Raw genomic sequence first — 17,195 nt, 5'->3', positions numbered from 1 at the left:
CTCAATGTCATACTACATCACTCTGTAAGTGAGGAGGAACAACTGGAAGCAAAACATGTGCTTGGATGACAGGTAGCCTGTTGTGCCAGTGGGAATCCAAAACAACCATGAGAGTGAGTGGGAATAGATTTGTAAGCTGGGGAAGAAAACCCTTGTGCAGTCCATGGCAGACAGCTGCACACACAGAGCAGCAATCCCAATTCCTGTAGCACTAATGCCAGCAAAAGCTGGCTCATCAGAAGGTAGCACAAATGGAGCAAGCAAGTCAGGCTCCACCTGCTACAAACTAGTCACTGTGTGGTGACCAAGTATTGCTGTTCAGTGCTCTGAATTCATCCAGGTCCCCATAATGACCTCAAGACTTCTGATCAGCCTTCAGAAGGTGACATGTATTTTACTGAAGTGTTTTCTTTAGCTTTCAAGAGAGCCAGATACTGAAAATCTAAGACTATGCAATCTGCTGCACTGAAGTGAGCCCAACTACAGATCTCCTGAGTTAGAAAAAACACCCAGAAAGCTAAAAGCAACATTTTCCAAACTGAAAATACTAACATGAAATCTGTGCTAAATTTGCTTTGCTTTGCTTGCTAGAAGGGTTTGCAGCTAGAGGCAAAACACACTCTTGTGCTTACAATACAGTTCTGATAACACAGGAGAATCCATGCTTGTGTAAATTTGAGTAAGGGCTCTCACAGACTGCCCTCTTACCTCTGAAATGTTCTGACACATTAAGAATTTCTTAGAATATGCTTTATAAATTAAGATAATTAAAGCATGTTTAATTTGATAGCTTCTTGGAGCTTTTCCTGGGATGCTTTTTCTGGACATGAGGCTAATCTGCTTTTGCAAAGGAAAGTTAAGAGGTTAAGTAAGTGGATTTAGTTTAGCAATAAAGAATGCTGAAACTATCTTTATAATTCACCTTCATTAAGTTTGTGGCTTTTCTTAATTAACTCATTATGATCACACATAATGGAACTTAACAGGAGTACCAAACGTTCAAGTGCATTTATTCCATTTTAGTCTAACCTCAATGAGAGGGAGACTAATACCAATACAAGAGAAATGAGTTAGGGATGCTGAAACTCTGGAACATGGATGCTGTGTTTATGCACGCCCAGCTTTAGGGATGGACTTCCATCGATCCCCAAACAACCACTGACTGAAGAGCAGCCCGGAGGAGAAGGACTTGTGGGTGCTAGCGAACAAGAAGCTCAACATGAGCCAGCAGTGTGCACTTGCAACCCAGAAAGCCAAGCAGAGCCTGGGCTGCAGCAGGAGGACTGTGGCCAGCAGGGCTAGGAAGGTGATTCTCCCTTTCTACTCTGCTCTGCTGAGACCCCACTCGGAGTACTGCATCCAGTTCTGGAGCCCCTATTACAAGATGCATATGGAGATGCTGGAGTGTGTCTAGAGAAGGGTCAGGAGGATGATCAGAGAGTTGGAGCAGCTCTGCTATGAGGACAGACTGAAAGAGTTGGGGCTGTTCAGTCTGCAAAAGATGAGGCCCCCTAGGTGACCTTCTTGTGGCCTTCCAGGATCTGAAGGGGGCTACAAAAAAGCTGGGAAGGGACTTTAGCCTATCATGGAGTGACAGGACTGGGAGGAATGGAGCAAAGCTGGAGGTGGGGAGAGTCAGGCTGGACGTGAGGAGGAAGTTGTTGAGCAGGAGAGTGGTGAGAGCCTGGAATGGGTTGCCCAGGGAGGTAGTTGAGGCCCCGTCCCTGGAGGTGTTTAAGGCCAGGCTGGATGAGACTGTGTGCAGCCTACTCTAGGGTAGGGTGTCCCTGGGCATGGCAGGGGGGTTGGAACTGGCTGATCCTTGTGGTCCCTTCCAACCCTGACTGATCCTAAGATTCTATAAAATGAAGAAGCAACTAGATTGCAGTATGGCCAGAATGTCAGACTTCTATGGCACTCAGTTGAAGAGGTCAGAGAAGATGGATACATAAAAACTGGGTGCACCCAGGTTGTTCTCAGTCCTTCCAGCATAAAGTAGAGCCAGCTCAGGGGTCAGACCAGGCTGCTCAGGGCTTAGCCTAGTCAGATCTGGAAAACTGCTAAGGATGGAAACAGCATGATCTCTCAGCTTCTGTTGCAGTGATTAACTACTCCAATGATGAAGATACTGTTGGCTGGTTCTGGAAATTTCACCCCCATTTTAGCAGCATACTCCTTTTTGTGAAGGATAGCCAGAGGCAATCTCACTCAGATCCCGAGCTCTACGCTTTCAATTCTAATCTAGGTTTCACATGAAGGGCTGCAGATGTGGGTACATCACAAGTGTAAGTCAGGGGGATGATAAAAACAGCATGAAAAAAAGAATTTTAAAATGAGTTAGCAATGCAAACCCCAAATCAAACAAACAAAGAAACAAAATCCCCCAAGATGTCCAGAAATAGAATTTCTGCTCTTTTTCTTCCATAATGTTCATATGAAACAGGAAATAGCAATCCTAAAGAAGTGTAATTTTAAAGTGGCAAAATGTGGCATTAGTAGACAAATATTTTATCACAGTATCACAGTATCACCAAGGTTGGAAGAGGTCTGAGTTACCTCCAGCAGTACCACTTACCCTCTTGCCAGTGCCTCTGCCTACTGGGGGATGTGCTTCAGCAGCCTGTCTGATTGTACAGACCATCAGCTCAATAAGAGCACTCTCCTGACGGTCAGACATTGCTACAGAGGGAAAAGGACAAGTAACATCAGCTCTGGTGTGTGTGCAAGGCACCTTGAAGAAGTCAAACTTGTGAGTGCAGTTGTAAAGCAGAGGAAATGGATAACAACACCGCGAACATAACCTTGTCCCATTTATAAACTCAAGGCTTTCTTGCTCGCTCTTTGAATTCATTACCATCTATATGATCTCAAAATGAATATGGCAGAACTGAGAGGAGTCTGGGGAAATGTAGTCTGGATAAAGGCTGGAAGAAGTGGAATACAATGAAGGTCTACAAAATAAAGAGCATCATGAGGAGACAAAAACGATTGACCGTCCACTGTCACTTCCTTGTAGACGTTCTCAGCATCATAGAATCATAGAATCAACCAGGTTGGAAGAGACCTCCAAGCTCATCCAGTCCAACCTAGCACCCAGCCCTAACCAATCAACTAGACCATGGCAGTAAGTGCCTCATCCAGTCTTTTCTTGAAGACCCCCAAGGACGGTGCCTCCACCACCTCCCTGGGCAGCCCATTCCAGTGCCAATCACTCTCTCTGTGAAGAACTTCTTCCTAATATCCAGCCTATACCTACCCTGGCACAACTTGAGACTGTGTCCCCTTGTTCTGTTGCTGGTTGCCTGGCAGAAGAGGCCACCCCCCACCTGGCTACAATGCCCCTTCAGGTAGTTGTAGACAGTAATAAGATCACCCCTGAGCCTCCTCTTCTCCAGGCTAAACAGGCCCAGCTCCCTCAACCTCTCCTCATAGGATTTGTGCTCCAGGCCCCTCACCAGCTGTGTTGCCCTTCTCTGGACATGTATTAGCTCTATTCTTTGGGAAATGCTGCTGGTCACCTCTAGATGATCAAACTCCACTATGCTACACAAAACCAAAGTGCCTAATTCCCTAAGGAAATCACCATATAAACACCACACTTGCAGCAGGTGGATACCAAAAGATCAGACTTTGAACTGCCAAGGTGATGAGCACACCATGCTAGGAAGCAGTAGGAATACATCAATCTTCCAAGCACCTATGAAGACCCCTGAAGCAGAAGAATCCTGAATGGTTCTAAAGGATCTCAAATGACAGTCATTACAGTTAGAACTCCCTGGCTACCTTGTGCACATATCTGTTATCAGCAAACAGAGATCTGAAAATAATGAGAATTCATTAGGTTTTAACACTGTCTGAAAAAAGCTCCACATTTAACTACCACCACCTGAAGTGTTTGCTTATTCAAAACTGTGTTAGCTGTTTAATTTAGTGAAGTGTCCATGCATGCAGTAGCTGCATAAACACTCAAGACAAGAAGTGGTTCTAGCCTTTAATATCAGGGAAGCAGAGTACAGCAGACAAGATGGAAAACAGAGTAGAAAAATGCTGCTTCTGAAGCCAAGTGCATTAAAAATGTATTACATGAAAATCTTCCTCAAATATGCTTTGTAAACAAGCCACAATGTAAAGATCTTTGTCAACCACAGCGAAACATCTTTTTAAGGAGTAATTAAACATACTGTGCAATATTGATAAAGCAGAGTTAAACAAATACCTTCTTCTCCTTGGACTGGTTCCTCCAAGAGCAATTCTGTCATACATTCCCAGTCTTTCAGCAGCTCTTGAGAGCTCTCCCACAAACTGTCCACTAAATAGGCTGCATGCTCGTGCAACTAGAAAACAGAATCATACAATCAACCAGGCTGGAAGAGACCTCCAACATCATCCACTCCAACCTAGCACCCACCCCTAGCCAATCAGACCATGGCACTAAGTGCCCCATCCAGGCTTTGCTTGACCACCTCCAGGGATGGAGACTCCACCACCTCCCTGGGCAGCCCATTCCAATGCCAATCACTCTCTCTGACAACAGCTTCCTCCTCACATCCAGTCTAGACCTCCCCTGACACAACTTGAGACTGTGTCCCCTTGTTCTGTTGCTGGTTGCCTGGCAGAAGAGACCAACCCCACCTGGCTGTATACAACCTCCCTTGAAGTAGTTGCAGACAGCAATGAGGTCTGCCCTGAGCCTCCTCTTCTGCAGGCTGCACACCCCCAGCTCCCTCAGCCTCTCCTCACAGGGCTGTGTTCCAGGCCCCTCACCAGCTGCAAGGCAACCATCAGTACAATGTTCTGGTACAAGCAGCAATTTTTCAACTTTCACAATCATTTGGCCATGAAGAGTGTCCTGGGCATACACTCTTCTGTTAGTTAGAAAAAAAGCTCAGTTTGAAACTAACTCTGGAAAATTATGCAGTCTTCTTCCACATGAATGACACAGCTACATGGCAAAGGGGCTGTGCTTTAACAGAAGAAGAAGTAAAACCAAATTGAGCTTCTTTTCCATAAAGCAGCTTGTTAGTGAAAAGTCTTTCTTGGAGTTTTCACCTAGGAGCTGTAAGCTCCTCCCTTCCCTCCCTTTTTGCTGCATTATGAAAAGGAGAGATGAGGAGATATCATAGAACTGTCAGGGCTGGAAAGGACCCCAAGGATCATCTAGTGCTAACCCTGCTGCTATGGTCAGGGACACCCTCCGCTGGGACCAGGTTGTCCAGACTAAGTAAAACTTGTAAGGCACACATTCTTGAACAGGCATCTAGTTTTCATACATGCTGCTGTGTGGTCAGAAAACAACAGGAGAAATCCCACTGATTTCAGGAGGTATCAAATGAGCCCTAATTTAAACTGCAAAACAGGTCTTCAGGAGAGTTAACACATGAGAAAAATACTCCAGAGGCTTCTGCTGTTGTGTAAACTGATCTTAAATAACAAGCCCAATATGCAGCTCTGATTTGCCTGCCAGACATGGGACTCATTCCTTAACTAGGAAATACCTAATAGTATAGAGAAAAAGATGTGAGTACATTTACCTGCTCCCCTGTTTCTGATAGCTTTGGGCAAAATGCCCTGTGTCCCAGAGCTTACTGATGCTAGTCACAGCTTTAACTGTTACCTCTTCAGATGCACCCTCCTGGGCTGCAGTGCTTCTATCTTCTAGTCCCATGCAGATGGAAGCACCCAATTCTCTAATTATTTAAAGTCACAATATTCTACTTTGCTTCTAACACCTCTTTCAAAAACAGCAATAGCAAGAACTGCCCCTGAGAGAGAAGTCAAATGGAGGAGCACATAGCTTGCATCAGAAGGCATTTTGCTGGGCACAGCTTTGGGAACAAAGCTGAGTTTCTTTTCTCATTGGACAAGCTTAACACTAGGTAACTGCCAACCACACACACTCAGATTTAAGGTATTTTCTCTGGAATATACAGTGATCTGTTACAAACTAAGCTTTTATGAAGCTAGGACTAGAAATACATTCAGATGTTTATTAGATGTTTCTGAAGACTGCAGCAGGAACACTGTACCTGAATGTTATTCTTCCTTCTCAGCATCTGACTCTGCTGCTTCTCACTCTCACAGTCAAGTCTCCTGTTCAAAGCTGCCTAACACTTAAAATACCTGACTGCATAGAGTCATAGAATCAACCAGGTTGGAAGAGACCTCCAAGATCATCCAGTCCAACCTAGCACCCAGCCCTAACCAATCAACCAGACCATGGCACTAAGTGCCTCATCCAGGCTTTTCCCGAAGACCCCCAGGGACGGTGCCACCACCACCTCCCTGGGCAGCCCATCCCAATGCCAATCACTCTCTCTTTGAAGAACTTCTTCCTAACATCCAGCCTAGACCTACTCTGGCACAACTTGAGACTGTGTCCCCTTGTTCTATTGCTGGTTGCCTGGCAGAAGAGGCCACCCCCTACCTGGCTACAATGCCCCTTCAGGTAGTTGTAGACAGTAATAAGATCACCCCTGAGCCTCCTCTTCTCCAGGCTAAACACCCCCAGCTCCCTCAGCCTCTCCTCATAGGATTTCTGTTCCAGGCCCCTCCCCAGCTTTGTTGCCCTTCTCTGGACACCTTCTAGCACCTCAACATCTTTCTTGAATTGAGTAGCCCAGAACTGGACACAGTACTCAAGGTGTGGTCTGACCAGTGCTGAGTACAGGGGCACAAGAACCTCCCTTGTCCTGCTGGCCACACTGTTCCTGATGCAGGCCAGGATGCCATTGGCTCTCTTGGCCACCTGGGCACACTGCTGGCTCATCTTCAGCTACTATCTATCAGTACCCCCAGGTCCCTTTCCTCCTGGCTGCTCTCCAGCCACTCAGTCCCCAGCCTGTAGTGCTGCTTGGGGTTGTTGTGGCCAAAAGGTACTGCAGTACCTTTCCTTTTGCTTGTCACACAAAATATACTACCCTCCCTTTGTAGAGAAACAATTTTGTCACTCAATTCTCTCAGCCTTCCTTTGCCACCTGTTTATTACCAAATCAAATGTGTAATTTTTAAACCTGTCTCTGTCTGTCTTCAGAGCATCTTCTACCTGGTAGTTTATCCTCTCAAGTTTTCTTCCACACCGCTGCAATTCATTATGTGAATTACTACCACAGTATCTACCATAAAACTTCCTCTCTGTGCTGTCTCTATAGACACAGACTATGGGCACAATCCCTGCCTGAAAGTGTTTGCCAAACAACCATACACACACTGAAAATTCTCCACTCTCCAATGTCTTCAAGATGTGACTGCAGAAAGCCCTGAAGAACTTTATCTACTCTCTCAGCCAACTCTGCTTTGAGATAAGAACCCTCGAGTCCATTCCACTCTTCAGAATCTGAGCTATTAAATCATTTTGTTCCTTTCTGGTTCAAAGTATTTTACTCCCTAAAGAGTAACTCCATAGGTAAGCTCTCTGCATAGTTATCTTAAAAAAAAGGACCCAGTTACATTTCTATGCAGCAATGGATCCTGGTAGCCACCAGCAATGCAGTACTGGGTACAGTGAGGGCATGCAAGAGCAAAATAAACCACAAAGAAGACTTTGAGTTGAATTTGCTTGCTGAGCAAGGAAATAGGAAGCAGGGTAAAGGACAGAGAGTATTTCCAACATTATGAAAAAGAAGAAAGAGAGAAAGAGAGAAAGAGAGAAAGGGAAAGAGGGAGAGAGGGAAAGAGGGAGAGAGGGAAAGAGGGGGAGAGGGAGAGGGAGAGGGAGAGGGAGAGGGAGAGGGAGAGGGAGAGGGAGAGGGAGAGGGAGAGGGAGAGGGAGAGGGAGAGGGAGAGGGAGAGGGAGAGGGAGAGGGAGAGGGAGAGGGAGAGGGAGAGGGAGAGGGAGAGGGAGAGGGAGAGGGAGAGAGGGAAAGAGGGGGAGGGAGGGAAAGAGGGAAAGAGGGGGAGGGAGGGAGGGAAAGAGGGAAAGAGGGGGAGGGAGGGAGGGAAAGAGGGAAAGAGGGGGAGGGAGGGAGGGAAAGAGGGAAAGAGGGGGAGGGAGGGAGGGAAAGTGGGAAAGAGGGAAAGAGGGGGAGGGAGGGAGGGAAAGAGGGAAAGAGGGAGAGGGAGGGAGGGAAAGAGGGAAAGAGGGAAAGAGGGAGAGGGAGGGAAAGAGGGAGGGAGGGAAAGAGGGAAAGAGGGAGGGAGGGAAAGAGGGAGGGAGGGAAAGAGGGAGGGAGGGAAAGAGGGAGGGAGGGAAAGAGGGAGGGAGGGAAAGAGGGAGGGAGGGAAAGAGGGAGGGAGGGAAAGAGGGAGGGAGGGAAAGAGGGAGGGAGGGAAAGAGGGAGGGAGGGAAAGAGGGAGGGAGGGAAAGAGGGAAAGAGGGGGAGGGAGGGAGGGAAAGAGGGAGGGAGGGAAAGAGGGAGGGAGGGAAAGAGGGAGGGAGGGAAAGAGGGAGGGAGGGAAAGAGGGAGGGAGGGAAAGAGGGAGGGAGGGAAAGAGGGAGGGAGGGAAAGAGGGAGGGAGGGAAAGAGGGAGGGAGGGAAAGAGGGAGGGAGGGAAAGAGGGAGGGAGGGAAAGAGGGAGGGAGGGAAAGAGGGAGAGGGAGGGAGGGAGGGAAAGAGGGAAAGAGGGAGGGAGGGAAAGAGGGAGGGAGGGAAAGAGGGAGGGAGGGAAAGAGGGAGGGAGGGAAAGAGGGAGGGAGGGAAAGAGGGAGGGAGGGAAAGAGGGAGGGAGGGAAAGAGGGAGGGAGGGAAAGAGGGAGGGAGGGAAAGAGGGAGGGAGGGAAAGAGGGAGGGAGGGAAAGAGGGAGAGGGAGGGAGGGAGGGAAAGAGGGAAAGAGGGGGAGGGAGGGAAAGAGGGAAAGAGGGGGAGGGAGGGAAAGAGGGAAAGAGGGAAAGAGGGAGGGAGGGAAAGAGGGAGGGAGGGAAAGAGGGAGGGAGGGAAAGAGGGAGGGAGGGAAAGAGGGAGGGAGGGAAAGAGGGAGGGAGGGAAAGAGGGAGGGAGGGAAAGAGGGAGGGAGGGAAAGAGGGAGGGAGGGAAAGAGGGACAGATGTTACTGTAGCTTGAGAAAACACTGTTTGAGTTCTGGGGTTTATTAAACATGTAAAGATTGAAAAAAAAACCCATGTTTTTTACCTCACTTTCAAGAAAGAAAAGAACCAACATTCTAATAAGGTTTCCATTTGGACTATTTCGTCCCCTCCTCTTTGCTAGAGCCTCTTCAGCTTGGGGATCGTGTCTGCTGAACAGTCTGAAAACAAGCAAAAGGATCTATGATGTTTATCAACACAAATCTCATTTCTGCAATCATATGATGAGCATTCACTCCTGATACAGTAGATCTGTTGATAAAAGACAGTGAAAGTAGCCTAAGCTATTTCTTTCAAGGGAAGGAGGGCATGACCTATGTCTGTCTGAAGAGATGAATTCTTCAGAGCCTTCAAGTTCACAGGGCTGGAACAGTTTCACCCAGGAAAAAGCTCTCTAGAAGACATTAACACTTAAGGGTTTTGAGCAGTTTTACATACTTCCATATTTTGTACAGTTTTGCATTTCTCACTTAAGTCTTAGCAGCACGTATTTCATTAGTGCCTTAAGAACTAAGGTTGTACCTTGACTGTGGTCAGACTGACTTAGATATGGTATAAACAAACCTGACTTCCCATTAACCAAGCAACCTCAAGAACCAGTAGCAGCATAAAGGCTACAGCAAGCTACCAGTCAATTATTTGGTTGTTTTCCAGGTGCATTACACATTCCACACTGAGTTCCCTGATGCATGGCTAACTCCAAACTACCCTCAACATTCAGATTTGTTGGCTTAAAGAGAATCTCAGCTGTGCCAACACCACAGTAACGGCGAGGACTGGTTTACTTTGAGAAACCTGAAAGCTATTCCTTGCTTTTACAGTGAAGCCACAAAGCAAATGAGAAGTGTGAAACAGCCATTCTGATGTCTCTGCTATCACTCATTGAAAGGAGAATCATAGAATCAACCAGGTTGGAAGAGACTTCCAAGCTCTGCCAGTCCAACCTAGCACCCAGCCCTAGCCAGTCAACCAAACCATGGCACTAAGTGCCTCAGCCAGGCTTTGCTTCAACACCTCCAGGGATGGAGACTCCACCACCTCCCTGGGCAGCCCATTCTAATGCCAATCACTCTCTCTGTGAAGAACTTCTTCCTAACATCCAGCCTAGACCTACCCTGGCACAACTTGAGACTGTGTCCCCTTGTTCTATTGCTGCTTGCACAGAGCTCAAGGCCAGACCATGGCACCAAGTGCCACATCCAGTCCTGCCTTGAACAGCTCCAGGGACGGCGACTCCACCACCTCCCCGGGCAGCCCATTCCAGTGTCCAATGACTCTCTCAGTGAAGAACTTTCTCCTCACCTCCAGCCTAAATTTCCCCTGGCACAGCCTGAGGCTGTGTCCTCTTGTTCTGGTGCTGGCCACCTGAGAGAAGAGAGCAACCTCCTCCTGGCCACAACCACCCCTCAGGTAGTTGCAGACAGCAATAAGGTCTCCCCTGAGCCTCCTCTTCTCCAGGCTAACCAATCCCAGCTCCCTCAGCCTCTCCTCGTAGGGCTGTGCTCAAGGCCTCTCCCCAGCCTCATTGCCCTTCTCTGGACACGCTCAAGCATCTCAATGTCCCTCCTAAACTGGGGGGCCCAGAACTGAACACAGCACTCAAGGTGTGGTCTAAGCAGTGCAGAGTACAGGGGCAGAATGACCTCCCTGCTCCTGCTGGCCACACCATTCCTGATGCAGGCCAGGATGCCACTGGCTCTCTTGGCCACCTGGGCACACTGCTGGCTCATGTTCAGGTGGGTATCAATCAGCACCCCCAGATCCCTCTCTGTCTGGCTGCTCTCCAGCCACTCCGACCCCAGCCTGTATCTCTGCATGGGGTTGCTGTGGCCAAAGTGCAGCACCCTGCACTTGGAGCTATTGAATGCCATCCCCTTGGACTCTGCCCATCTGTGCAGGCGGTCAAGGTCCTGCTGCAGAGCCCTTCTGCCCTCCAACCCAGCCACATCTGCCCCCAGCTTGGTGTCATCTGCAAACCTGCTGATGACTGACTCCATGCTAATCTCACAACCCAAAGAAAATTACTGCTAAAAGACTTTTAGCTACCAACAGTAAAATGCCAAGGTTGACTAGCAGGATGTGGCAATGTCCTGGTCACAGTTACAGAAGCAGTGTGATTCACCTCCATGGCAAAACTAGCTCACTTCCTTTCCCATACCAGGTACATAAAGATGTAAACAGGGTGCAACACATTTTCAGGGGAAATCAAGTTTCTTAACTATTACTACATAAAACCATGTCAGGTTCACAGTTTTGAAACAAACTGCCTTAAACTTCTGTAGAAAGGATGACTGCCTACAAGGTACAACATCAGCTTATCTATAGGCCCTAAACTAATTCTCACAACACTAACTCAGCAAAAGCTGCAGAATTTAAATCAGCTTTAGAAGTTTATGCAGTTCTCTTTAGTCCTTGAAGATTTGGGGAAAGTCACCTGAATTCTAGAGGGAGGGAAAATGTAAAATGAAGTTTCTTCCAGTCTGTAGATCTTGAATATAAACAAGTGCATGAGTCTTTGCTTTCAATTAAATTCCTGCTTTGCTAAAGTGGGATACTTCATTCTTCTGAGGGAAATAACTTCACTCTTCTCTGCCTTTTCATCTAGAAAGCATTCACAGATCTGGTCTCATTCCAGAACAACCAATAACTTACTTTTTGTGAAGGAATTCTCCAGCTGCTACTGCCACAGGCCGGTGTGCTGAATACACCAAGTGATAAACGTTCTCACAGTCTTCATTTGAAAGAGCTTCTTCGCTTCCACTGAAAGAGTCAGAATCATCAGAAAAGGCTGGAAAAGACATCCAAGACCATCCTGTCCAACTGTCAACCCAACACCACCATGCCTACTACACCATATTCTGAAGTCCCTCTGAAGATTGTCTAGCCCAACTCCTCTGCTAAAGCAGGATCACTCAGAATCAACCACACAGGAACACGGCCAGGTGAAAATCGTCTACATCAACTGCTCTGCTAGAGCAGGCTCACCCAGAGTCAATCACACAAGAATACATCCAGCTGGGTTTGCAATGCCTTCAAAAAGGAGACTGCATAACCTCTCTGGGCAGCCTGTTCCAGTACTCTGCCACTCTAAAAGGGAAAGCTTTTATCCTTATGTTTACATGGAACCTCCTGTGTTCCAGTTTGTGTCCATTGCCCCTTATCCTGTTACTGGATGCCACTGAGAAGAGTATGGCTTCATCCAACACACAAAAATGTGCTTCAGACTGGAGCTACTGGGTGTAAAGCAGGATGAAGAAATTCTATGCATGCTTGTAAAATGGATTTCTTAGACATATGTTTCAATGAATATATACTAAAAGCCTAACAGTGCTCCTCCAGCAGCATGCTCACGAGGTTACTGTGGGCAAGCTGGTTCAAACAGTGTGGATCTTTGCCACAGGAAAGGCATTGCACCTCAGTAAGAAAAAGCTGGGGGGGCTGGAAGCATCTCTTCCCCTGCGTGGCCAAGTGTTTAGAATTGCAAGCTACCATTGCCACCTCCGTGCAACCCAACCACAGGTGTATGGGCTGACAGGGAAAAGCTGGTACATTATGCACCAGCTGACTCTTTTTAGCTGTGTCCAGCAATCAAATCTACTAACGCTGGATACTGGTTTAGTTAATCACAGAATGAGGAGGTTGGGAGGTCGGAAGTGACCTCTGAAAATCACCTATCCCAACGGCCCTCCTAAAGCAGGATCACCCAAGACTGCGTCCAGATGCTAGAGTTGTCTTAGCAAATGTAACCTACAGCTACCTGTTTGGGGAGGACAGTCACTTCACCCTTGGCAAGAGGTAGAGATGCCCTTTGGCATTCTTCTGCTCCAGCAAATGCACCAATAGTCTTGAGACATCAGTACATTTTGATACTTTGCCTACTGCACTTCCACAAGATCATTATTTTAGCTCCATGTCCATACCAGGACACATTCAGCTCAACTTCACACTACGTATGAAGTAACAGATTCGTTTCATTACACAAGAAATGGAGGCAGTTACCCATAAGTGGCTTAGGCAGCTATCAAAAGGAGCAGACTGGTTCTGCAAAGTACTCACTGAAGGATTAGTGTGACTAATCGAATGGCTTCGACAGCAACATCATACTCCTTGTCAAGTGTCATGGATACAATGCGATCCTGAAAGGGAATTTCATTACAGTGACAACCAGGAATACACAGACAACTAGCAGGTGAGGAATTCTACAGATGGGAGATAGATCTGGCAACTAGACACATGAATATCCTTTAGTATTATTCAGTTATTTAATGCACACCTGAGGAAGCTGTCTGCTATATGCACAATGGAACAACAGGCAACTCCATAGCAATGAGCACAAGTGCTTAACAAACAGCCCCTAGCCTTGAGTGTTTGCCAGGAAAGAAGCAAGCAAGCTTTGTGGTTGAAGCACTCTTCTGGACTGGTCTCACTCAACAGCTCTTTCCTGAAAAGTGATGTACCTGGGTTAAGATGACAGCAGAAACATTGTCCCGCTTCATCTCCCTGAAACAGTCATTTTAGAGCAAGGAATGCTGCACATATGCATATGCAGTATGCTTCCATGTTCTTCCATTTCTCTGGCTTGACCTGCCTCAGGAAGGACTAGGTGCTATATGACATTTTGGGATGTAAAGAAATGGAAGGCAGGGTTTGGAAAAGAAAGAAGGGAAGTGTTAGGAAACAACAGCAAAAGTGACCAGGAATAAATCAGGACAGAGTAAAGGCTGACAGTGGGTATCAAGCAGGTGAGGCTTATTTTGATATGGAAATTTAGGAACAGTTCTGTAAGTGATGCATTGTGGCTGCCTCTCAAACGTTACCTTTACACAAAACCAAGCCTGCAGAGGTACTCTGTGTCACTGTGACTGAACACACTTCTGTCAATCTCCCACTGAGCTCCCCAGAAACTTGATGCATTTAACTGTTCTACCTAAACACTTTTTAGGGACTGAGAAGTCCGTGAAGAGACTCAGTGAAATAACTTTCCAAACAGGAATTCTGCACATGGAAAAGACAAAAAGATTGCTGTCAATTTTTCCTGGCCAAGAAACAACATTGCCAGCAAGAACAGTCACATGCACTGATCTTAGAAGTTTCAGTGGAATTTCACATGGTCCCTCAAAGTGAATTTTGAATTCCAGGATACTGCAGAGAGGGAACTAACTGAGCAAAAAATAATAAGCACTCAAGTATAAAGCTCCTTCTACACCTCTGAAAAAGTCTGGCAGTGAAGGAACCTTCTCTCCTACCCACAAAGCAAGAGGTACTCTCTGAAGGTGGGAGTCCTTTTGGGCTGAAATGAACTGATGTTTTCTCATCTGAAGACAATTCTGTCCTTCAATTCTCCCCTGAATCATCAGGCTGAAATGAACAGTGGGGATGTGTCATTTCTTATCTTCTGCCTTGATGGAAGCAGCTCTGTATGATGGCAGCTGCAAGCCAGACACCAAGATCCCCGAAGCTCAGCTGAACACCTAATGCCTCTGGAAGGTGAAATGTCTGTGGCTTAGTAAGTTACAGACCCCAGCTGCTCCATCTGCTTTGGGAGATTTTTCCTGCACCACTGCACAGCAGAATGGCAAACAGACCTGTATTTGTAACTGGAAATAATGATCACTGCACTGCTTATGAAGATCAGTTTGCAATTATGTATTAGATCACAAGTAAGGCTGACTGTAGAGCAAACCCAGCTCCTTCTGCCTCTCAGGCCATGGAGATAGCACTCTCCTGCAAAGGGCCAGGGAGGAGAGATGGGAATTAAATGCTGCCCCTAAATCTGCTGGAGTTTTGACTTTGGCACTGACTGCAGAAGAGGTGACTCATGTATTTTCCATATGGCTTCAGTTAATATTTCCATCAGACAGAACTTCTTGACGGAAAACAAAAGCCTCCTCTTCAATGGGCACTTTGTTTGGTTTTGTATGGACAAAGTTTCTTTTCTAGCCTGTCAGCTACCCTTCAAAACACAAACAAATGCTAGAAAGAACACATTTTTCCTTTGAAGAGATAACATCAGATTCTTGTCACAGCTATCTGGAAGGGGGTGAAATATTAATGCACCTCTAAGAGTCATTCTGGACTAAATTAATTTATACTTGATGCAGTTAGAAGATCTCTGGAGAGATTTCTCTTGACAGTTCAAATGGATTGAGCTGAGTATCAGCTGGACTGAGCAGGTCAATTGAAGTCTGATGAGGAAATATGAAAGACACTTAAATCATTTAGCACAGATTTCACAAGAGTTAGTTTGAAACTCTGCTCCATGCTGGTGCCAAAGGCTGTATCCCTGTCAGCACTACTGTAAATTCAAGTGCAGGCATTTGGGTAATGCCAGCTTTGTGTTCCCTGGATGTGACTAGAAAATTAAAGTGATACATCATCACATTAAACATATTTGCTCTTTAGGCTCACAGAGACTTTTCACTCCTCTTTTCTCCAATTTATTTCACAATGACACAGATTTCTGAAGTAAAACCAGCCCTAATGGGGCAGAAAGAAGACAAGGATTCCTGGCAGGGATCCCTTTTGTCTGACTCTTTTTGACAGAAAGGAAAATTCCTAGTGCCACTCTAAACCAAGAAGCACTGCACAGGTGCACAGGCTAACCTCACTTCTCACACAGCCAGGAGGAAGTACTCAGAAGTGTCATGTTCCTATAGGTTTTTTTTTTCAAGTACATCACTTCTCCAAGTGTCTCAAATCATCCTGAAAAGTTCTGCTAGGGGATGGAACAGGTTCAGACTCCAAGCAGGATTTTCTCTTACAAATTCCAGGAAGTCAAGAGAGAAACACCCAGCAGGTTTCCTAGTTAAGCAGATACAGAGACCACGAGAATTTGAATGCCCCGTTTAAAACTACACCAAAATCATGGATTGAGCAGATAGAAACAAATTCAGAAGTCTGCACACACAGACCAAGAAAAGCAGCAGAGTTGGAGGGTTCTTTTTCCTAGGGAGTTGAGTAGTATTCTGAGATGAGCAGACCAGACTTATGGAGGCATAACAGAACTAGTCTGAGGTCTGAGTTGCTTTGGCAGGTACTTTCCTACAAGAGCAAACTTTACCTTTACTGCAGTAGTCCCAGAAATGGACTTTATAAAAGTAGAAGAATACAGGTCCTCAAGCCATTGCACAAAATGACCTGATTTCACCTCTGAACTCAACTACACCTTGTGACAGATGTTCATTTAATATGATCTTAACATTCTCAAATGAAAGAGATCATTAACAGTCAGTTCTGTTTCATAACTATCATACTGGACAAGAAGTCTTCCTTAATAACATTGACTTTACTGCTGTCTAAGCATCCTTTTTTCTCTATCTCAAAGGCAGGTGGCAGAATGCAGGCTTCCATTATGCCTTTATGAATTGTTTAGACACAAGAAAGAAATAACAAGTTGTCTGTGCTGTTGTGCTTTCCTAGATCAAACTGGAGGAGTTAGCAGTAACTGCAACAGCAGACATGGACAGTGAAGCAGTAAGAAATCTACAGTGGGAAGATTTCAAGTCTCATGCACAGCAGTTAATTACAAGCACATAAATCTCTCCTTTTTCTCTAAACAGAATTTTCATCAACATTATAATCATGATTTAAAGGGAAATAAATCAGGCTACTCCATTTCTCTTCTAAACACAATTTCCCCCTAGCTTTATAGTAATGATTTAATGAAAACAAATTAAATTAGCCTTCCCTTGGGGGATACCCTTCAGCACAGCTCTGTATTCTCCAGAGCACAAAAGCAAGGGTAAAAGGTGCCAGCTGACACGATGACAGTGCCCAAAAGCTTTTTTTCCCCTGAGCACCCAGACAGAAGCAATGACAGTATTTCTACACTCATCTCTCCAGACACTTGTGAAATAAAGCAGTCATGGCACAAAGAGAATTAACAGCCATGATCTCACCAAGATAGTAAGCAAAAAGTCAGGGTGGGTGCTAGTAAAAAAAGCCTGGGGGTTGTCTAAAACGCTCTGTGAACTCCTGTTCTGCAGCAAGGTATTTCACTGTGCTGAATGCTGTGATGCAGATTCAACTACCTCTTCTTCCAAACCCAAGAACACACTCAACTAAAAAGCTGTTCTATGAACAGTCATGTTACAGGCTGCTACTTTCAGACACATTTTAGATTGTGTGAAATACCCAGCACAGGTCCTTGAAATTTCAATAAATCTGAAATTCAGT

General features: G+C 46.0%; 1 protein-coding gene across 3 annotated transcripts in view; it reads right to left on the bottom strand.

Moving 5' to 3' along the window:
- Positions 1-17,195, bottom strand: part of STAG1 (STAG1 cohesin complex component) — a 232,677-nt gene that overhangs the window by 59,540 nt on the left and 155,942 nt on the right. For all 3 annotated transcript variants that reach the window (XM_064165354.1, XM_064165355.1, XM_064165356.1), the window contains 5 exons: positions 13,077-13,156; positions 11,673-11,780; positions 9,067-9,181; positions 4,217-4,334; positions 2,576-2,679 (listed from right to left, as the gene is read on the bottom strand). In XM_064165354.1, the coding sequence (XP_064021424.1) occupies positions 2,576-2,679; positions 4,217-4,334; positions 9,067-9,181; positions 11,673-11,780; positions 13,077-13,156 (525 nt within the window). The remainder of the gene's footprint in view (positions 1-2,575; positions 2,680-4,216; positions 4,335-9,066; positions 9,182-11,672; positions 11,781-13,076; positions 13,157-17,195) is intronic.

The sequence above is a fragment of the Pogoniulus pusillus genome, chromosome 26, assembly GCF_015220805.1.
Source record: "Pogoniulus pusillus isolate bPogPus1 chromosome 26, bPogPus1.pri, whole genome shotgun sequence".
Taxonomy (NCBI): Eukaryota; Metazoa; Chordata; class Aves; order Piciformes; family Lybiidae; genus Pogoniulus; species Pogoniulus pusillus.
The sequence above is the reverse complement of the archived record's forward strand: the minus strand, read 5'-3'. Positions and strand labels throughout refer to the sequence as shown.